The sequence below is a fragment of the Squalius cephalus genome (assembly GCF_949319135.1).
Source record: "Squalius cephalus genome assembly, chromosome: 19".
Taxonomy (NCBI): Eukaryota; Metazoa; Chordata; class Actinopteri; order Cypriniformes; family Leuciscidae; genus Squalius; species Squalius cephalus.
In genome coordinates, this window is record NC_137140.1 from 22,921,540 (window position 1) to 22,944,052 (window position 22,513).

The 22,513-nt window shown below is 35.9% G+C and overlaps 2 protein-coding genes and 1 long non-coding RNA gene across 3 annotated transcripts in view; 1 reads left to right on the plus strand and 2 right to left on the minus strand.

The window, feature by feature from the left end:
* Positions 1-22,513, minus strand: part of LOC307146748 (oxoeicosanoid receptor 1-like) — a 424,896-nt gene that overhangs the window by 40,046 nt on the left and 362,337 nt on the right. The gene's annotated exons all lie outside the window — the stretch shown is intronic.
* zfp36l2 (zinc finger protein 36, C3H type-like 2) lies at positions 598-3,836 on the minus strand. Its single transcript, XM_079850842.1, has 2 exons — positions 3,455-3,836; positions 598-2,857 (listed from the first exon to the last, which is right to left on the minus strand). Exons 1-2 carry the CDS (start codon positions 3,494-3,496, stop codon positions 1,748-1,750), a joined length of 1,152 nt encoding a protein of 383 aa, XP_079706968.1. The 5' UTR covers positions 3,497-3,836; the 3' UTR covers positions 598-1,747.
* On the plus strand, positions 5,468-7,666 carry LOC307147438. The gene is made up of 3 exons (XR_013819310.1): positions 5,468-5,949; positions 6,117-6,293; positions 7,421-7,666. It is a non-coding gene; the product is annotated as an uncharacterized lncRNA (long non-coding RNA).

Below are 22,513 nucleotides of genomic sequence, written 5' to 3' on the forward strand. Positions count from 1 at the left end.
ATGGCCTGCTACAGGAGAGTCTTTAAGTTGCTTTTATATGATGATACTGAACATTGTTGCATTTCCAAACGGAAGGGTCTATAAACTACCTCCCACAGATCGCTGTGCAAGGCCACTGCACCACCCTCATACTTCACTTTCTGCCATTCACACAAAGCAGGCCTCTATTGAACATTCTGCCAGGAGAGACCAAACTCCGGGACATTGTAATAGCCATTTTTCCTGAAAGAAAAGCAGGAGGGCGGGAAACCAGACTAGAATAGAAAGTAGACAATCATTTACAGGACACTGCATGAATATGCCCCTGTCTTGAGCAATAAACAACTCAAATATTCCACTGTTAACTGAATAAAAAACTCCTCAAAACATCATTATCTTGTTCAAAAATGCCTTTATTAGAAGTTCTATATTTAAAAAAAAAAAAAAAACAACATACAGTACAAATTTACTCTGCACACTTTCTATACACACTCCAACTCCAGCTGATGTTCACTTATTACATTCAGTGTTGTTTTACTTCATCGAAAAAGTTAAAGTAATCGTTATTAACCAACTACAAACCTTAATATCCCCAGTCAGCATGTGTAGAGAAGCACAGTTGAAAGGCAGAGTTTCTTTCATTAGGAATGGTGTGATCGAATGATCTAAATGTAGAAAAATAAACAATGAAATAGCATCTCATTCACCATAAAAAAAGGCATCTTGATCTATGAGCTACATTCAATTTGATTGGCTTTAGATATACACCAAAGCGACTGCTTTATTAGGTTAAGCTACAGTATGTGGGATCCTCAACCCCAGCAGGGACATATTAGCTAGTTATTAACCTCTAGATAGGAAAGTGCTACATTCTCTGGCACTAGACAGCAATCGTCATGCAACTGTGTGCAAATGGATACTTTTTTTTTTGGTTGTTGTTATAGTTACCGTTGATAAAGAAAAAAAAAAAAGAAAAAAAAAAAAAGGAAACAGTCATACTTGTAGGTGTGAAGTCAGTTAGTTCTTTACGGCCAAAGAGACCTCATAAGACAGGCTACATTCTACAAATGCCCATAGATCCTCTGACGCTCCCCTCCCTCCCAAGAAATCACAGCGTGACCTCATCAGACGCTCCCACTTTTTAATATAGATACACACACAGTAAACAAAATCGAAATAAATAGCATACAATCTTAAATTATTTACCTATTTACAGTAAAATAGACAAGTTAACAAAAATATATTATTGTGAGACAAACCCAACCGTTTCCAGATTAATATTGGCGATCACAATTTAAACAGGAATATAAGTGTATTGCTTTAGCTTTGATAAATATACCATATGGACTCAATTTATCCTTGAAGGCTATACTTTCAAATGACAATAAATAAGTTAAATAGATTTCAAAGCATGATGCAAAATGCAATGATACCACACAGTTTTAAAAAAAAAAAAAAAAAAAAAAAAAAAATCTGCAGTGACATTCCATGGCCAACTTATGAGTCCCAGTTCTTGTGCGCTCACACCACTTTCAAACGTATGGAATGTTTTCCCAAGACTTGCTTCTAAATAGGCCTTTTTTTTCCTGTTTTAGACTGTTGAAGCCATCATCTTGGTATGTCATTGTAAGGAAAAATGAGAAAAGATATACATAATCGCATCTCAATCATGACAAAATCATGAGAAAACCAACGGCTGAGACTGATATTTGACCTGAAACTCATGTTGGCACTACTTTTCGTAAAAGGCTATAACAATAATAGCAAGTCAATCGTCTGAAATCGACAGCCTGCTGAAGATTGGCAAACGTCTATTGGCGTCCATGCTGGGCGACTCCGAGCCACTGATTGTGCCGGAGGAAGAGCAAGAGCCGCTCAGGTACCCCTCGGGATCTGAGAGGGAATCCGGCGGGCTCGGTGGAGAATCGAACACTGGAGACTCGGAGAGTGGATGCATGGAGGGCAAGTGGCTCATTTTGAAAGGTGGCGACGGGGGGCAAGTGTTGGTCTGACTCTGAATGTTACCGTACAAGCCACCGCTGGTCTGATGGGTAAAAGCGCGTTGGGTCTGAGGGATGATGGGGGCAAGAAAAGCCTTAAGATCCTGATCTGGGAAAGAGAACGCGTTCAGACAGGGTGAACTGGGACTGAGTGCGCAGGTGGGCGGTGGGGGTGTGCGGGACGTTGGGTTGTCAATCAACAGAGACTCGTTGATGCAGGAGCTGGAGAAGCCGGAAAAGCTCAGGCTGTGATGCAGCTTCGGCCTTTCCCGCTGTCTCAGGAATGGGTTTGATGACTCCTTCTCTCCCAGGACACCACTGAGCCTCGCTTGAGTGTTACTCGTGGCAGCTCTGCGCTCATCTGCATTGTGAATGAAGTGGCAGCGGGGGCCGTACGGGCAGAAACCGATGGTGTGGAATGTGCGACACGGCTCAGTCTTGTACTTCGGGTGGCGGGACAGGTTTCTCAATTCGTGATAGCCGTGAGCAAACTGACACTTTTCTCCATACTTGCATGAGCCATTTTCCTCAAAAGGTCGGCAAAGTTCGGTTTTGTAGCGGGTCGAGTTGATCTGAGAGCCGGGCTTTTGCTGAAGGATTTCCTGAAGTTGTTGACTGCGTTCACTTGTGTCACTGAACGCACGGTCTCTGTACTTGTTTTCTTTATTCATGAAGGCAGGTGTTGAGCTCTCAAAACCGATCTGGAGCCTGTTGCTCATGTTGAAGTCCATGTGGTTTGTTGAGTTACTCCTAAAATAACCAAAAGACCTGTTGCTGTTGGTGTTGGTATTGGTATTGGAAGCAGCAAATGGGACCCCGACATTCCTCTTTTCCAGCATATTTTGGAGAAAGATTGCATTTGAATTTGGGACTTTTTCCTGAAAGAAACCAAACAGAGAATTCCTAAGCACAGATGTCAAACAGTTTTAGTGGGTACATGTTTAAACAAATTAGAAATGAGCTGCAGCAGTTAACTCACTATTGTACATGACTATAACCCTCCTGAGGTGACAGAAGTTATAAGACGCAAGTGTATAAAAATAAAGTTCGACGACCAAAAACACATTGAGAAGTAATATGTGTATGTTAAATGACTAAACTGATCTGAATCAGCTTGTCTTGCCATTAAATTCACAATTTGTGTCTAAGAAATAGATTTCAAAGACTACCTTAACTTGTTGAATACAAATATGTAACTATCATAGAAAAGTTTGAGACACATAACGGAGGAAAAAAAGGAATTAAAAAACAAAACTCGTTACTCGCGTTCTCCCTTTAGAGCGCGTTATGTGCCACAAAAGCCGAGTGAGTGGTAACATTTAGTAAACATGGAGCTCTCACGTTACAAGTTTGCCAGCGCGGATAAATTGAATAAACAAACTAAGATAAACTAAATATCAAAAAAAAGTTGAGAAAAGAAACCGAAGTTAACTTAAAACAACTTCTAGTACTCGTTTTACAATATAAATTCTTACCCTGTCGAAATCATATATGGAAGACAGCACCGAAGCAGACATTTTCTATAGTGAGTTCCAGCTCAGAGGGGGGGAAAAGTTTTCGGACCGAGAAGGATCCTTGTGCTCTCAAAGAAATCCACGGCTGAACGGGGTTTGCGTCTTCAAACGGAGTTGGTAAAGGTCGCTGGAGTTCTTTGGAGTTGAGCCGTACTGGTTTTGGGGAGTGTCGCTCATGGGCAAAGTTTGCACATGTGTATAAATGCGTTGCAGCTGTTAAAGGGCGGAGCTTGTAGAAGTTCCAACAGAGCGCTGCCCGAAGCCCCGCCCTTCCCGTCACGTGGTTTCGGTGCCCTCGTGAGCACTGCGTGCCTCAAGACAATTCAACACAGCAGAAATTGAACTCAGGTGCTTGAAATCTTATTCTCCTCTCCTCCTCCTGTAGCTCCCCGCAAGAGGGCCGACACTAGATTCATTTTAAGGCTGCATTCCTCCATCTAAGCTACTTTCAAAATTGAACATATTTGAGTAGGCCTAGCCAATGTGCCGTTAAAAGTTTAGGCCTATGTAATGTTGTTTTACATATTTTTTACATAGCCTAATAGTAGCCTAGTTCTTAATCATGTTTATGGAGGACCCCAGGCAAGTCTCCCTTATTTGACACATTTCAGGTCTTTCGACCTCTACAGTGCCCCCTATATGTTGAAATGCGATGTTCCGTTACAATAAGATGGCAATGCTTGGCAATTAGGCCTGGATTTTTTGGAACAGATTATTAGCCTAACTCTTTTTATGTGCAATATAACAGACAAGAATATATACCAGCGCTATTGGGGTGCAACATCCATAACCATATATAGATAGATAGATAGATAGATAGATAGATAGATAGATAGATAGATAGATAGATAGATAGATAGACAGACAGATAGATAGATAGATAGATAGATAGATAGATAGATAGATAGATAGATAGATAGATAGATAGATAGATAGATAGATAGATAGATAGATAGATAGATAGATAGATAGATATAGTAAAAAGTTTGGAAACATTATTATTTTAAATATTTTTGAAAGAAGTCTCTTATGCTCATCTAGCCTGCAAAAATACAGAAAAAAAATTCTAATATGCTGATTTGATACTCGGTTATTATGAATGTTGGTTGTGCTGCTTAACATATTTAAACTGATATTTGTTTCAAGATTCTTTGATGAATAAAAAGTTAAAAAGAAAAGCATTTATTCAAAATTTAAATGTTTTCTAACAATATAAATCTTTGCTACTACTTTTATCAATTTAACAATATTGCTGAATAAAAGTATTCATTTCTTTAAAAAACAATTACTGACCCCAAACTTTTGAACAGTAGTGTATATTGTTATAAAAGATTTCTATTGTAAATAAATGCTGTTGTTTTTTAAAACTTTTTATTCATCAAAGAATCATGAAAAAAGTATCACAGGTTATATATATAATAATAATAATAATAATAATAAAAAATAACAGTACAACTTTTCCCAACATGATTTCTAAAGGGAAAATCTATTTTTCTATTATTTCTAATGTGACACTGAAGACTGGAGTAATGATGCTGAAAATTCAGCTTTGTATCACAGAAATAAATTATATTTTAAAGTATATTAAAATAGAAAACCATTATTTTAAATTGTAATAATATTTCACAATATAACAGTTTTTCTGTATTTTTTTTACCAAAGAAATGAATGAACAGAAGAGACTTCTTTCAAAAACATAAAAAAATAAGTCTTCAGTGTCACATGATCCTTCAGAAATCATTCTAAAGTTTGTAAACACATTCTATTATATTCATGGTTAAAATGTTGCCTGCTCAAATGGTTAAATTTATGCATTATTTAATTAAGTGGAAAATGATTTGTTTCCACACTGAACTCTGTGTTCAGTTCAGTGGCTATTTAAGTTCGGTCCATGTGAAATTCCCATCATTTTTAAATAGGCAGTTTCTCTTAGCACTCCTCACCACAGTGGCTTTCCGTATGATTAGACCCATATATTATGTAATATGTTACATGCGTTACACCGTCTCATTTTGCGTGATTCAACTTGTGTATATAAACTAAAGATGAACTGCTATAGTGGATAGGAAAGTGGCAGAACTCTAATCATAGTAGATGCAGTTCTTTGCTACAAACCCTCAATTTAGAGCTTTAAATGACACGCAAAGTGCAAGCCTTAGATCAGCCGTGGTCCACGGACAACTGAATCAACCCGTCAAAAAAATAAAAAGAGGAAGAAAACTCTCAAACAAAACTCTGTCCACAGAAACCACTCATCCATTACTCTGACTCCGATCATTCCAAAACATTACATCACTGCAGAGAGGGAACATCGCTACTATGGCCAGAGCGGCTGCCAAGGCGTCTGCACAGGACTGTACACTGACTTCTTTGTGATGTCCACAATGAGTATCCAAGGCGACCCCTAGAGAGGACGGCCCATAAGGGAACGTTTCTTGTCTTCCATGATACACATGGTAATGCTGAACATTCTTTCTCTGACTGTACTGTTGCTGTGTCGAGTCACACTGACTGGACTGTTATCGTTTGAAGATGCTGCTGCTGATGTCTGTTGCAGGTTCACGTATAGCCCCTCATGCCGTATTATATTTGCTGATTGATCTCTCATTGAAAATACTGACAGATTGGGGCCCTTGTTTTTCGGCCCAAGGACTTCCCTACAGGCCGTATAGTGCATCCAGAAGCCATGTTTGAGGTCTGCTCAGCTTGTTTATGTACGGTTACACCCAGAGCTGAATTTAACCCCGGCTTCCATCTGTTGCAGCACCCAGGGCCCTGCACGGAGAAGAGACCGATTTGGGTCGGTCTGTGCCGCTCGCTTACTACTAAGCACAACTTGCTCCTATGTGTTATTATCGTCAGAGGCGTCTCCTCTGTGGCAATATTCTTTTTTAGCCAGGTTTTTTTTTTTATGCTTACATTGACCTTAAGGTTCATTTAAGGTACTTTTTTAGCTGGATTTCATGTCAAATTTATGGTAAATATGAAATTATTTAAATACTAAAAAAGGAAATATTTAACAAAGAATAATAAAAAGGAGGAAAACACATAATAAAAAATAGATTTAGTCATTTTCACTCATGAAACATTTTATTGAATTGTGTTTTTAGCTGTATTTCATGTCAATTTTATGGTAATGAAATTATTTAAATAAGAAATAAGAAAATATTTAACAAAGAATATTAAAAAGACATTATAAAAATAGAAGATGTAGTCATATTGACTGTAATTTTAACTCATAAAACAAGTTTTCTATTAGCATTCGATTGGATTTTGTTTTTAGCTGGAATTTATGTTAATTTTATGTTAAATAGCGAAATTATTTAAATAATAAATAAGGAAATATTTAACAGAGAATAACACATTATAAAGCAATTTGCTATTAGCATTTTATTGAATTTTGTTTTTAGACAGATTTCAGGCCAATTTTATGCTTAATATACAAATATTTACTAAATAAGGAAATAATGAACACAAAATCTTAAAAAGGAAAACAATTTGACTGTCATTTTTCCCTTATAGAATCATTTTCTATTAGCATATGATTTTAGATGAAATATAAAATTAATTAAATAATAAATAAGGAAATATTTAACAAAGAATCATTTTTTTTATTTTAATCATTTTTAATATTCATATTATAAAAAAAGCAGGAAAACGCATCTTTTTTTGTGGGGTCCTTTTGACTGTCATGTTCACTCATAAGACAATTTACTATTAGCATTTTATCAAATTTATCAAATAGCCGAATTTCATGTCAATTTTGGTGAATATAAAAAATATTTAATAAAGAATATTAAAAGGTGCAAAAAACATAAACATATCTATATTTTGTCATTTTGACTCATAAGACAATTTTCTATTAGAATTGTATCGATTTTTGTCAAATTTATACTTATCTACTAATGTACCCGCCCTTGTTTTCAGATTACATTTTGGGAGTCTCTCCTAAACTGGTGCTGTTCCTCCCTCCTGGTCATGCCACAGAGCTAGTATTCTGGGTTTCAGTGTGCCCTATTGGCCTCGCCACAGCCAGGCAGCCTTTCATTACACTAGCCAAAGGAGGTGCCTTGGACATCCCCATCGAAGACACCATCACCACACCCCATAGTGTGCCCAGCAACTCGCTTCTCTGTATACGTCAACAACGGAGATGAACAAAATAGCACTCTGTACTGGTAGCTGAATCACTTCTAAATCTAAAGCTTGAGAGCTGTCCTTGCTGTAGCATGATTTGATGATATTAACTTGTGTCCTTCTTATTTGACATGCAATCATTTTTATTGTGACAATTTGTAAGGTTTAATTAGAAAGTAAAAATATGCAATTACTTTTACTGTCATTCACAAAATCTTTTCAACCTGACATGTGGGCCTGTGATGGACTGGTCATTCGCCCAGGACCCGGGTGTTTCTATGTGTTATGATGCTGCTGGGCTCTGGCATCCCACGACCCTAAAGAGGACAAGCAGTTTGGAAACTGGATGAATGAATGTCATGGCTGAAACTACAACGCCCTCTGCTGATGAAATAAAGCTTGCAAGGCAGATCCTTCCTTTCACATTCCATAAGTAGCCTGCTTTGTTAAAAAGGTCATACATATTATACATTCATACTGTAATGAGTGAGACTATATCAGCTATTTCAGCTTTGTGGTATTATAATAATATAGAATACCATATAATAATAGGAAGAATTAAAGTGGCATAATTAAAGAGATAAAGTGTGCCAGCAGCTAAAAGTTGGCAATTTGACTCTAGTTTTGTCAAAATTAAAAAAATATATGGGTCAATGTGGCGGGTAGAGTTTGAATTTATTAATCGTTTTTATCAAAATATTACATCTTTGATTCTGTTTTACCTGCATGTCAATATTATACCGGTCACCAGAGGGCAGTATGGCACTTTTTACATCAAAGTGTGTGTGTGTGTGTGTACATGTTTTTCTATCCCTGTGAGGACTTCAACATGAATGCACACAGACTCATGGGGACTTGTGTCACAGTGGGGACCTAAATTGAGGGCCCCATGGGTACACAAGCTTATAAATCATACAGAATGAGTTTTTTTGGAAATGTTTTCTGTGATGGGTAGGTTTAGGGGTAGGGTTAGTGTAAGGAGATATAATATACCGTTTGTACAGTATAAAAACCATTAAGTCTATGGAGAGTCCCCACAAAGATGAACCAGACAAGTGTGTGTGTGTGTGTGTGTGTGTGTGTGTGTGTGTGTGTGTGTGTGTGTGTCCTGGTAAACCCCACATTATGTCCCCACAAAAATGGCCATATCCGAAATCCTTGTCCATTTGGGGACATTTTTTGGTCCCCATGAGGAAAACATGGCTATACTTGTGATGTCCTTACAATATAGTGAAACGTGTTAAAAAAACTGCTTTTAAGAACATTTGCAGTGCTCCTTACTATTTGAAAGGTAAGTCTTATTTGGTTTATCTCTCTTCTGCTTTGATGACAGCAGCGCTGGAGCTGCATGAATATGATCATGTTCCCCAGCATGATTTAAGAATGATCATGTGAGCATCTTGTGCATCAATGGAAGAACATCTGAACGTCTGTACAAAGGAGTTGACTGTCACTAAATTACTTATGTTACCTAGGTTACCTAAAAAAAACTGTGAAATTTACGGTAAAAAAAAAGGCAGCTGTGGTTGCCAGTATTTTACCGTTAAAAAAAATATGGTGGCAACCTTTTATGTTTTACGGGACTTAAATTTATGGGTAAAAAAAACGACATTGTAAAAAAAACCTGTAAAATTTACGGTAAAAAAACGACAGCTTGGTTGCCAATATTTTACCGTAAAAAAAAAAATATGGTAGCAACCTTAATTTGGACTTAAATTTACGGCAAAAACAAAAAACAAAAAAAAAACATCAGCAGGACTTAAATGTGTGGTAAAAAAAAAACATCAGCTGTGGTTCCCAGTACTTAACCATAAAAAATACAGTAGTAACCTTTTAGTTTTTACGGGACAACCCTTATAAATGTACATAACTGATAACAAAAACTAAGAAGAAACATACTTGTTTAAATGAAATAACATCAAATGTGAAGTGTCACGCAGGGAATTCTGGGAATGTCAAGAGAAACAACAAGAATGAGATGAGCAGAAACACAAGAACTACAACTGACTTCGGTCACATCCTTAGATGAAATCAACTGAAGATAAAGAACATGAAATCTCTCAAGATCTCATCAGAGGATTAAACAACTCCACAGAATTACCAGCTTCACTTATTATTAACCAGATTGACTTTATTTCTGTCATACATCAGTTCTGTTTGAGAATTGACAGAGGTTTAGATGTTGATGATTTATTGTTTTATTTGAAGTTACCATGATGGTGATCAGTGACTGCTTTAGTTGAGCTCTTGACCCTTGACTTTCTAACATTAGTTTATTTCTGCTGCTGTTACTTATCTTACAACTTCTTATCTTTGATTATATGGGTCATTAATTTTAGAATTTTAAAAAAACATTGTGCACAATAAATATTTGAACTACTGTATATTTCAGACACACACAAGACATCAAGAATCAGCATATGAATCTCAACAACGGTGATGATAAAAGTGCAGTGCATGATGGGAGCCATCAATCACAAGTCGTCAATATCTCCCAATATGTATTGCAGCATGAATAAATTATGATGAATTGCCTTAGTATTTTCTTTTATTATTATTATCTGCTTTTTTCTTTTTTGATGTTTTTGTTGCAACTTTTTAGTAGCTTGTTTTGTGATGTTCAGAGTTTTACCTGATTATTTTGTTGATTGTCACCGTTGTTGAGATTCATACGCTGATTCTTGATGTCTGTGTTGGTCTAAATCGAACAATAGTTGAAAACCTTTTTTTGTACACCATGTGTTTTTAAAGCTCTTCTGATTATCTGTTTGTCACTGCTGGCTCATATGTGGTAGGGTCACAGAGATATTATACTCAAAAACGTGAAATAAATTAGTATTAAACATTCCTCATACAATGAAAGATAAGACTTTTTATGAGATCAGTGAATCAGGCCACTACATGACGATTATGTCATCATCAATAAATAGCCAACAACACCTGATCACATTTTCTCTCTGATTTTCATGCCATAATGAATGTGTTTTATAAACACTCAGTAAAAGCAACCAGAGAAAATCTAAAGTTAGAAAGTCAAGGGTCAAGAGCCCAACTATAGCAAACACTAATCTCCATAATGGCGACTTTATTAGGGCCCAAGCCCTGAAAGGGCGAAGGCCCTATTGTTTTCGGTAGGATTATTATTATTATTATTATTATTATTATTATTATTATTATTATTATTTTGTCAACCTTTCGGCCACTTTTGGGGCCCTTAACATGCTCGAAAACTCTTGAAATTTTGCACACAGGTCAGAACCCGCGGCCATCAGGGCCGGGCTGAAGCTGGTACCCGGGCGTGGCAGGGGGGCTCGACAGCGCCCCCTGGAACGGGATCCGAACACTTGTCCATAAATCAGACACGCTTGCATGTAATAATATGAAACTCGGTACACATATAGAACTCATCGGGCCGAACAACTTTCGTGCTCTAAGTTTTACGCCAGCCCAACAGGAAGTCGGCTATTTAGGGTTGTTTGGAAACGCATGCTGTGGAATTTAATGTACTCCTCCTAGGGAATTCATCGATTCGCCTCCAAACTCGGTGTGCATGAAGTCAAGACATTGAGGATGCTAAATTGCGGACGGATTTTTGATATCTCGAACGGTTTGGCCGTGGCGAGGAAACGAATTTATGGCGAAAAAATGAAACAGGAAGTGTGTTATAACTTCTGCATACATTAACTGATCTTGATGAAACTTCAGCAGTGTGTTCGTTGTAAGAGGCCGATCGCACAGATGTGACTATTGTGAGTCAAAGTTATAGCGCCACCAACAGGCAGCAGGAAGTACATCACTATTAAAATGCTTTGAAATCACTGTCTTATTTTTACCAGATTTGCTTCAAACTTTATGTGTACAATGTAGACACACGGCAGATGTAAACCTGTGAAAGGATTATTGATATCTTAGATACTGTTGCCGTGGCAACGCATCAAACTTTAATATTCTTTTTTTATGCTTTTGAGACTCTTAACATACTTGAAATTGCATGAAACTCGACAGACACATCACATTTATTATCCAGTAGACATGTGCAAAGTTTCAGAAACGGGCGTGGTGAGGGGCTCAGTAGCGCCACCTTTAGTCATAAGTGGGGGTGTTAGTTTTATCAACAGCAACAAAACTTGGTATGTGTATTGTTCTCATCAAGACGGACAACTTTCTAATTTACATGAACCATCTCTGACCAACAGGAAGAGAGATATTTTGGTTTGAATGTGGATTTTCTGAAGAATTTTCTCTCCCTCTCTGTGTCTGTGTGTGTGTGAGGGGAGGGGGGGATTTGACTATTGCTTTTATATTGTTAATCAAGGTTTCAGGGGCTTTTGGGGTCCTTAACGTGCTCAAAAACTCTTGAAACTTTGCACACAGGTCAGAACCCACGGCCATCAGGGCCGGGCTGAAGCTGGGACCCGGGCGTGGCTGGGGGGCTCAACAGCGCCCCCTTGAACGGGGTTCTAAAACTTGATCCATATATCAAACACGCTCGCATGAATTAATATGAAACTCGGTACACATATAGATCTCATCGGGCCGAACAACTTTACCCCGGTCAAGTTTTACGCCAGCCCAACAGGAAGTCGGCTATAATGGGTTGTTTGGAAAACGCTTGCTGTGGAATGTGAAATACTCCTCCTAGAAAATTCACCGTGCCCCCTTCAAACTCGGTGTGCATGTAGTCAAGACATTGAGGATGCTAAATTGCGGACGGATTTTTGATATCTCGAACGGTTTGGCTGTGGCGAGGAATCGAATTTATGGCGAGAAAAGAGAAACATGGAAGTGGAATAACTTCTGCATACATTAACTGATCTTGATGAAACTTCAGCAGTGTGTTCGTGGTAAGAGGCTGATCAGATGGATGTAGCTATTGTGAGTCAAAGTTATAGCGCCACCAACTGGCAGCAGGAAGTGTGTCACTTTCAACATGCTTTTGACAAAAGTGGGGGGGTTAGTTTTAACTACAGTAAAGAAAAAATAGTTTGTATATTGTTCTCATCAAGCCGGACAACTTTCTAATTTACATTCAATAGCTCTGGCCATCAGGAAGTCAGATATTTTGGTCTGAATGTGGATTTTTTTGCAAAATCAGCCTCTGAATTTTTAGCCACTCCTCTTAAACTATTTATTTTATTCGTACCAAACTTTTTCAACATGATGAAACTACATTAAATATGCTAAATTGTGAATGGATAATAAATATCTCAAACGGTTTTGCTATGGCGAGGGATTAAATAATGTCCAAAAAGGAAACACTAAAAATCTTCTAAAAATGTAATTATATACCATTTATTTCTATATAAAAGTATACAAATATCACAACTAAACCCATTTTATTCTGTTTTTGCAATTCAAGAAGAATGAAAAAGTTAAAACAGGCTATTTAGTGCTATTTGGTTCAACAAAAAAGCAAACATAGGGCTATACTGCCCTCTTGTGTCCAAAAGGACATCAAAATAGTATATAAAACTTTTTACCAGGTAGGCCAATATTGTATTTAAATATACATGTATTAGGTATGTGTCTGAGGATATTTTCCCACCGGTTAATCGACGTGTGACACTAGTGGGTGCTTTTAAATCGCTAATATAATAGTGTAAGAAAAATAATGATAATGTTGCACACACAAATCACACACGTGGGAAAGAATGATGCTTTTAAACAACACTAAACCGCCATTAGGTGTCGCCAGGCATCCATCTTAATAAGCGAGTCATTGATTCATTCGTTCAAACGATTCGTTCGAATGAGTCGATCATGATTAAGACAGATGTTTATGGATTGATCATTCAATCTTTGAGTCAACCGATTCGTTAAAAATGCTGAATCGTTCAGTTATGAGAAAACACGTGATGCGTGATGGTTCTGCCGTGATCTTTGTTTAACTATTTTCGCTGCTGAAACAGAACAAAAACAGTCAACATTGCATCTAAAATGTAAGTGACTTAATTGTAACTGTTTATTAACCTGTTGTATGAAATCTAGGGGTGGGAGAAAAAATGTATTCTTAGATGCATCGCGATGCGGACGTGGACGATTCTGAATCGATTCACAAATGTCAAAAAATCGATTCTCTAAAAAAATATTTTTCTAATAACGTAATATTGACGGAAGGCAAAAGGCGGAACTCTAAGCGGACGTGTGTGCAGTCTGTGGCGCGCACATAACAGAGAAGTTTCTTCTGCTCACCAAGGCTGCATTTATTTGATTAAAAATACAAACAAAAACAGTAATATTGTAAAATATTATTCCAATTTAAAACAGCTGCTTTCTATTTTAATATATTTTAAACTGTTATTTATTCCTGTGATCAAAGCTGAGTTTTCAGCATCATTACTCCAGTCGTCACTATCACATGATCCTTCAGAAATTATTCTAATATGATGATTGATACTCAAGAAACATTCATTATTATTTTAAATGTCGAAAACAGTTGTGTACAGTCTTTGATGAATAGAAAGTTCAAAAGAACAGCATTTATCTGAAATCTAAAGCTTTTGTAACGTTAAACACTACCGCTCAAAAGTTTTGGGTTAGTAATAATTAAAATTTTATTTTTTGGGGAAATAAATAAAATAAATCAGTACTTTTATTTATGAAGGATGAGTTAAACTGATCAACAGTTACAGTAAAGACATTTATAATGTTAAAAATATATATATTTGAAATATATGCTGTTCTTTTGAACTTTACATTCATCAAAGCATTTTGAAAAAAAAAAAATCTGTACACAACTGTTTTCAACATTGAAAATAATAAAGAATATTTATTGAGCATCAATCATCATATTAGTATGATTTCTGAAGGATCATGTGACACTGAAGACTGGAGTAATGATGCTGAAAACTCAATTTTGATCACAGAAATGAATTACTATGTAAAATATTTAAAAATTGAAAACAGCTGTTTTAAATTGGAATAATATTTCACAATATTACTGTTTTTGTTTGTATTTTTAATCAATAAATGCAGCCTTGGTGAGCAGAAGAGACTTCTCCTAAAAACATAAAAAATCTTACTGACCCCAAACTTTTGAACAATAATATATATATATATATATATATATATATATATATATATATATATATATATATATATATATATATATATATATATATATATTAGGGCTGTGTATTGGCAAGAATCTGGCGATACGATACGTATCACGATACATGGGTCACGATTCAATATATTGCAATATATTTCGATACTGTGCATAAGGCGATATATTGGGATTTTTTTAAAGTAAAATATATTTAAAATATTTTACAAAAGACATGATGTGCATAAAAGTCAAAGAAGTTTACTTTAGGTAAACAATTCAGTACACAGAAAATCATACTGCCAGTTTGGGATTGTGGTTCACAGGTTCTTAGTGAGCAAATTTTTATATGCTCAAGTAGGCCATAATAAAAGAAAATAGGTACATAGCCCCTGTCACAATACAAAACAACAAAGTGAACTGGACGAAAATGAATGAAAGTGGATGAAAGTGAACAAAATGAATGTGTCATATATTGAAATCAAGTTTTATGTGATAAAAGATTTTAAAAGAACTGGACGCGCGAATGAGGCGAACCGCGCCGCGCTAAACGCCTCGTGCCGCAGGACCTCCAGAGGCGCGTAAACGCGTCTTTGCATTGACTTAACATTGAAATCACTCGCGCCAGATGCTCTATTCGCATTTGGTGTGAACGATGCACGCGATTACATTTAGAAATAGACAAGCTTTGTTTCCAAATGCACCAAGCAAAGATATCCTTTCAATTGTATAAACTTTTATAAAACCAGCCAATATAATCACAATAAACACATCCAAAATGAAATATTTAACATATATATAACAACTGCACAATGTCTAATTTGTAAACAAAATGATTTACGCACTAAATCCAGCATAAACTCCGGCACAATTTGCATATGTTTAAACTCTCAAGACAGACGTCACATCCCGAACCTCACAGCAATTGGCTGCCGACTGCGTTTTTCGCTTGATATTTGTATAAAGGAACTGCCCAACTTTTTGACGCTCTCGGTCGCTCTCAACGCTTTCTCCGGTCCGCTGTCAATCCTAAAATGTCCAGTGGACACGCACCGTTATAGGCGAGCCTGGCGAGGGCACTAGTGGTGCGTCTCAGCATAGCTATCTAGTGGTAGGGATTTAAACAACATAAGCGCGAACCACTGTCTTACGGTCTTACCATGAATATTTTTGGACGTAAAAAAAAAAAAAAAAAATCGATATTGCGTTTTTGAAAATCGATACAGTATTGCAAAATAAAATATCGCGATACTCAAGTGTATCGATTTTTTCTTACACCCCTAATATATATATATATATATATATATATATATATATATATATACATATATATGTATGTGTGTGTATGTATGTATGTATGTATATATATATATATATATATATATATATATATATATATATATATATATATATATATATATATATAAATAAATATAGCTGCGAGCAGCGATGGAGGGCCAAAGCCGGCGGTACCGCCACCCCGGTGCCTTTAGGTAACTAAAGGCACCGGGGTTGCGGTGCCACCGGCTTGGGCCCGTAATCGCTGCTCGCAGCTATATTCTTTTATTATTTTCAATAAAACATCAACGTCTAAACCTCTGGTAATTCTCAAAAATAACTTTTATGACAAATTGGTTTGTAATACAATATTTTTAAATTACAGGCAACCACAGCTGGCAGTTTTTTTATTTATTTTTTTTACCATAAACTGAAGTTCAATGCCATAAAACCTAAAATATTACAACCATATTTTTTTACAGTAAAGCACTTGCAACCAGCTGCCAATTTTTTATTGTAAACTTTAGTTCAGTGGCGTAAATTTTTTAATATTTCTACCGTATCTTTAACGGTAAAGTACTGGCAACCACAGCTGCCAGTTTTTTACCGTAATCTTTAGATCACTGCTGTAAAACCTAATATATTACTACCATATTTTTTTTAGGGTAAATCGCTTGCAACCAGCTGCCAGTTTTTTACTGTAAACCTTAGAACAATGCTGTAAAACATAAATATTCCTAGCATATTTTTTACGGTAAAGTACTTGCAACCACAGCTGCCAGTTTTTCACCATGAATTTGAGTTCAATGATGTAAAACATAAAAATTGCTACTGTATTTTTTTACGGTAAGGTACGGTAAATGCAACGGTAAGGTTTTTTTTTTACAGTGTACTTCCAAAATCCATACATTTAACAGTATTTTACTGTAAAATTACATGAAATGTCCCGTGAGCGCTATTACAGTTTTTCACTGTATACAGTAAGGGTACATACTGTTAAGCAATTAACATGTCTTATTCGTTGCTTTTTTTACAGTTTTCTACCGTTTTTTTTACAGTGTATAGAAATAGCACAAATTATGAAATATTTATTAAGTAAATAAATATAAATACAATAATATTAATGAATATTACAATAATTTTTTTTAGAACTAGGCCTACTAAATTTTTTTATTTAATATTACTCACTATTAACTACATACATCGTGCAGAATCTGAAATATTTATTAAAAAAATAATAATTAATACAAATATAGTCACATTAATGAATGTTATTTACAATAATAATATAATAATGCTCTTTGTTTTACATTGTTAAAAATGTTTAATTTATTATCGCTATTACCTAAATAGTGCAGAATTTGAAATATTTATCATTTTTAAAAGGTTTAATAATATTAAGAAATACTATTTACAATAATACTATGATGTTCTTTGTTATATTTTTTTCAATATTACAATTTTCAATTTATTACCGGCCGCTATTAACATAGTGCCGAATCTGAAATATATTTATGAAATAAATAAAGCATCATAATATGAAGGAATATTATTTACAATAATAATAATAATATTATTTTATTTACATTTTTTCAAAATGCTAAAATTTTCAGTTTATTACCAGATTTAAGTTAGAAATCCCAAATTCTAAATTGTCTCAGAATTTTGCACGTCAACATATTTTGGTGCTGGTCATAAATGAGTTTGAAGAAACATCTCAATTTGGTGTGAGCTAGAGTTGAAAAATATCTCAACATAAACAATTAAAAACTAGTAATAACCAAAGCAAACCATGTTCACACAACTGCTTGCCCTGGCTTTATTTGTGCCTTAAAAGCAGTGACTATTTGCTGACTATTCGGCACATAAAACTTTCATCCGACACATTAATGCTGCTGAGTGGATTAATGTGCAGGGCGAGGGAGCTGGTTCTAACGGACACTGGAAGTGAAAAGCTGTCTCATGCTTGATTGGACCTCACCTCCTCGCAAACTCATGCAACCTGGCAGAGTGAACTCTGACCTCCGTCTGCGCCTAAGCTGTAGTGACACGGTCAAGGTGACATGGCAGAGCAGAGCTGACTGAGGGAAAGGCTGTGCGCTGGTCTGTAGCCCAACGTGGTCACATTAAGAGTCCACCAGTAAATAATTCAGACCGAGCAGTCGCAACAATGCAAACATGTTGTTATTAGTGTTTCGCTTCAATATTCATAGCTGCGAGAGGGGATGGGGTGCTCGGAAAGTAGTGATGGAGGGTAGTGATGCGTTTATGTGTGTGTGGTCTATATGTGTATTTATGTTTGGTGGATTAGGGGGTTTGCACAGAGCCAGGCCGTTTTCCTTCAAAGCCATGGGCACCTAACCCAGTTTAAATAGTGAAATAGTCAGGTTTAATGCATATTTAATGCAACTGACCGCATATGGTAGCCTATATAATGCTGATTACCACAAAATAAATAATTTCTTATTAAAAAAGCTTTATGGCAAAGGGCAGTTTTTGGAGGAGTTTAACAGCAGTAGCTATTCAGCAATATTAGTATTATTTAAGCTGTAAATATGTTTAAATAAGTTTTGCAGTAGTTTTAGGTTTATGGCAAAGCATTGTCATGGTGACAAGTTTGTAAAATTGAATATATCTTTACACAGACAATGTTATTTAGCGATTTTTTACACTAAAGTCAGGGTAACCCAGTCAACACTATGATCTCACAGTGATGTCACCATGTGGTCACAACGTCTGCAATCTGAGTTCACAGTGTTCTAAAAGTGTAACCGCACAGCGCTCTCACTGTGTGCTCAAACTATGACCACAATATGAGCTCATCCCAGCTAGAAATGTTATTGTTCTATGAATGTTTTGAGAGCATTATGTTATGTTCTTGTAATATTTTCTGTAGTTAATTTTATTTTTGTAACCAGAATGTTCTCCTAAAAGGTAGGATAACACTCTCTATAAACATTTCAAACATGTTTAGTGATGACATTGATAGAACATTATCCCCCCTAACATTCTTAGACAGTTATAGCGGGAAGTTTCGATGTTTAGAAATTATGTTTAAGAGGTTTACATGTTGAAGTTTGTTTGAAGAGTTTGGTCACCATTGTAGAGGTCAGTGTTTGCTGTAGTTGGGCTCTTTGGTCTTAGGGCTGGGCGCTTTAAATCGCGATATTGTTATACGCATCTCGTCAGTAAAGCCGGTTCCTTGATTAGTAGTAAATCACCATCACCTGCTTTCAGATGGAGCGGCATTGACTACAAAGAGCCGTAGTTAACTGACAAGCTGAGCCGTATCGCACTAATATCGCAGACGTATCGCCAGCGATAATTAATGCGATATGGCTCAGCTTGTCAGTTAACTACGGCTCTTTGTACACAGCAAAAACTCCAGTGTTAAATTAACACTCCTGGGAGTGTATATGAGTCCACACTCAAGAGTGTTGAAGTTAATGAGATATAATTAAGTGATTAATTTTGTGATGATTGAACATTATTGAAGTCACCTGATGTTAACAAGCAGAATCACTGAAGGAGAAAATCTCAAATTGTAAGTTACCGTTATGACGATCAATGGTTGCTTTAGTTGGGCTCTAGGCCCATATATTATTAACTTTAGATTTTGTTTGGCTGTTGTTTCTGAATTATAATCACCAGTTGAACAAAGAATAAAGTGATCTGATGATGTTGATTATGTTATGACAATCATCATTTGAACTTGATCACTGAACTCATTAAAATCCTTCTTTCTGACTTCGATTTATGTTGTTGGTTAGTGAATCTGCATAAATGCCCAGAATTTTTTTATATAATATAAAGGATTTCTTAAAAGTTGTAAAAAAAAAAAAAAAAAAAAAAAAAATCATTATTTTAGGCACACACAGATGTCAAGATTCAGTCTATGCATCTCAACAATGGTGAGGAGCAGAATATTCAATTAGGAAAAGTAAATTACATAGACAATTCAGATCATAATTTATTCATACCGCAATGCATGATGGGAGCCATTAATGAGTTGTGATTGGTGGCAGCCACTGCAACATGCTTTATTATTGTCACCATTGTTGAGATTCACAGGCTGATTATTGATGTCTGTGTTTTAAATGAATTTATCTGAATGTCTATTGATCAGAAAAATGTTTATTAAATATTTTGAATTATAAGTAAAGTACTGATAATCATAGGCTGAAGAATCACTAAACTGCTGCTAAGTTAAACCAAACTATCTCAATAAGTTTCCTTTTTCAGATCACAGCATGATTATGTCAAAACATAACCAACACTATAACATAACATTTTACTTTGTTCATGTAACTGTTATAAATCAATAACAGCAGACAAACAACAGTAAATATTAAAGTAAACATATAATGGTCTAGAGCCCAACTAAAGCAAACACCCATCACCTTAATGGTAACTTACAATTTGTGATTTTCTTCTTCAGTGATTCTGCTTGTTAACATCAGGTGTCTTCAATAATGCTCAATCATCACTAAATTAATCACTTAATTATCTCCTCAGCCCTAAATGCCGCTTCATCTGAAAGCAGGTGATGGTGATTTACTACTAATCAAGGAACCGGCTTTACTGACGAGATGCGCATAACAATATCGCGATTTAAATCGCCCAGCCCTAGTGTCCATAATATGAGCACACAGTGAGTGCACAGTGCGGTTACACTTTTAGCTCACTGTGAACTCACATTGTGGTCATATGGAGAGATCACTGTGAGATAAACGTGTTGGGTGGGAACGCATCTCACTCTATAGAAAATGTTCTATATGGAACCTTAAAGGGTTCGGCCAGATTTAGTTTTAATTAGTAATAAATAAATACAATAACCTGTTAAACATGAAAGTAATATGCAATCATTTAATACATTTCTCTTGATATTTATTTTTCGGAATAAATAGTTCTTTAAAGTTGAGTCAAGAACTTTTGGGTTATATAGAATCTTTTTTTAGGATGCACCGATATGAAAATTTTGTCCGATAACCAAAAATCGTTATATTTGAAAGCCGATAACCGATATATTGGCCGATAAATCTAAATCCAAATTTTTATCATTTTTGAGAGCTTGATTATTACAAAAACAAAAAAAGTCTCACCATTAAAAGCCATGTCCCAAGCACACAATTGTAATGTTCTCATTATAATTTAATGTAGCCTATATGTCAACCTATATGACAGCATGTTGCACTTAACTGTATTTTCCTTTTTTGAAGTGATTCCAATAATATTTTAAGCAGTTCAAAAACATAATGGGAAACAGTGCGCATCTGAAGTGCCTCAGCTGATGGAAATAATCTATTATTTATTGGCTTTACTATATTGGCCTAATTTTCTTATTGGGTCGATAACGATAACAAAAATGAACATATATCGGCCACTACTGATATTGTGGCCGATATGTCATGCATCCCTATCTTTTTTTTTTTCTTTTTTTTAAATGGTACTATTGAAGTTTTTCTTTACAAATCTGCCCCATTTGCTTCCATTGTAAGTGTGACAAAGTAACTGTCACACTTTCTTTTTTAATAAAAGGAGAGAAAAGTGGTAATTAATTTTTGTGGCAATCAACATTATGCCTCAAATGCTGTCAATTGACAGCTAAAGTTGTATTGATCCCGTAATGTTTCTTTAATTCACTGAGATTCCGAAGTCTTGCGAACTACATAGACAAACAGGATTTCATTTGATACACAAAATAAATTCCCCCACTGCAATTTTCCTTCTCATTATGCCATTTGCCGTGCTCTAAATATGCTCCAACACATTCTTCAGCTAAGCCGTTGCCAAGCTGCTTAGGAAACGCTACAAAACCATATACAATGTGTTATTTAACTGAAATATCATGGAAAGAATAATCTTTCCCAGATAAAGATCCAGTACATCTCAAATATAGATTAGGGAGTGTTTTTTTATGATGAAACTAGAGAAACCCCCCCCCCCCATCCCATCCCATACATGCAGCATCCAGATCCCTTCGTTTTTCCCTGAGCTTAAGTCTCAATCAAACTTGCTCTGTGCCTTATTTTTTTAATACAGAGTCTCAGCGGATTAATCGGGTTGCTGAACTGAGCATCAGCAGCTGCTCCTTATCCTTATCATTGCCGTATTGACCGGCCAGCCGTTGCCTCCCACAGAATCCTGCAGGGACCTGAATTAATACTCTGTATAATTCCACACAATCCCAAGAAAAAAACTCGTCCTGCTGCCAGGCCACTTGACTCGTGTGTTCCAGTGGGCTCTGGATGGCACCGGCAATCTCTGTAATCATTCAGTAAGCCTCTGCGCTGCTCAGTTCAGCTGCTTCTTCAGAGCATTAATAAAAGAAAAAAATAAAGAAAAAAAGAGCAGAGCTGGGGTGCACTGTGTGTCAAACATGTTTATCCTGTCCAGTAATTAAAATGGGGTCAATTGACATGGCTCCCGTATGTAAACACATGAATAGACATGCAAACAAACACACATATGGACCATGATCACCAAAATGAGTTATCGACACCATGTCTTTCAAAACCATTTGAAGAATTAAACTCATCCATTAAGACGAGTCTGTTTTC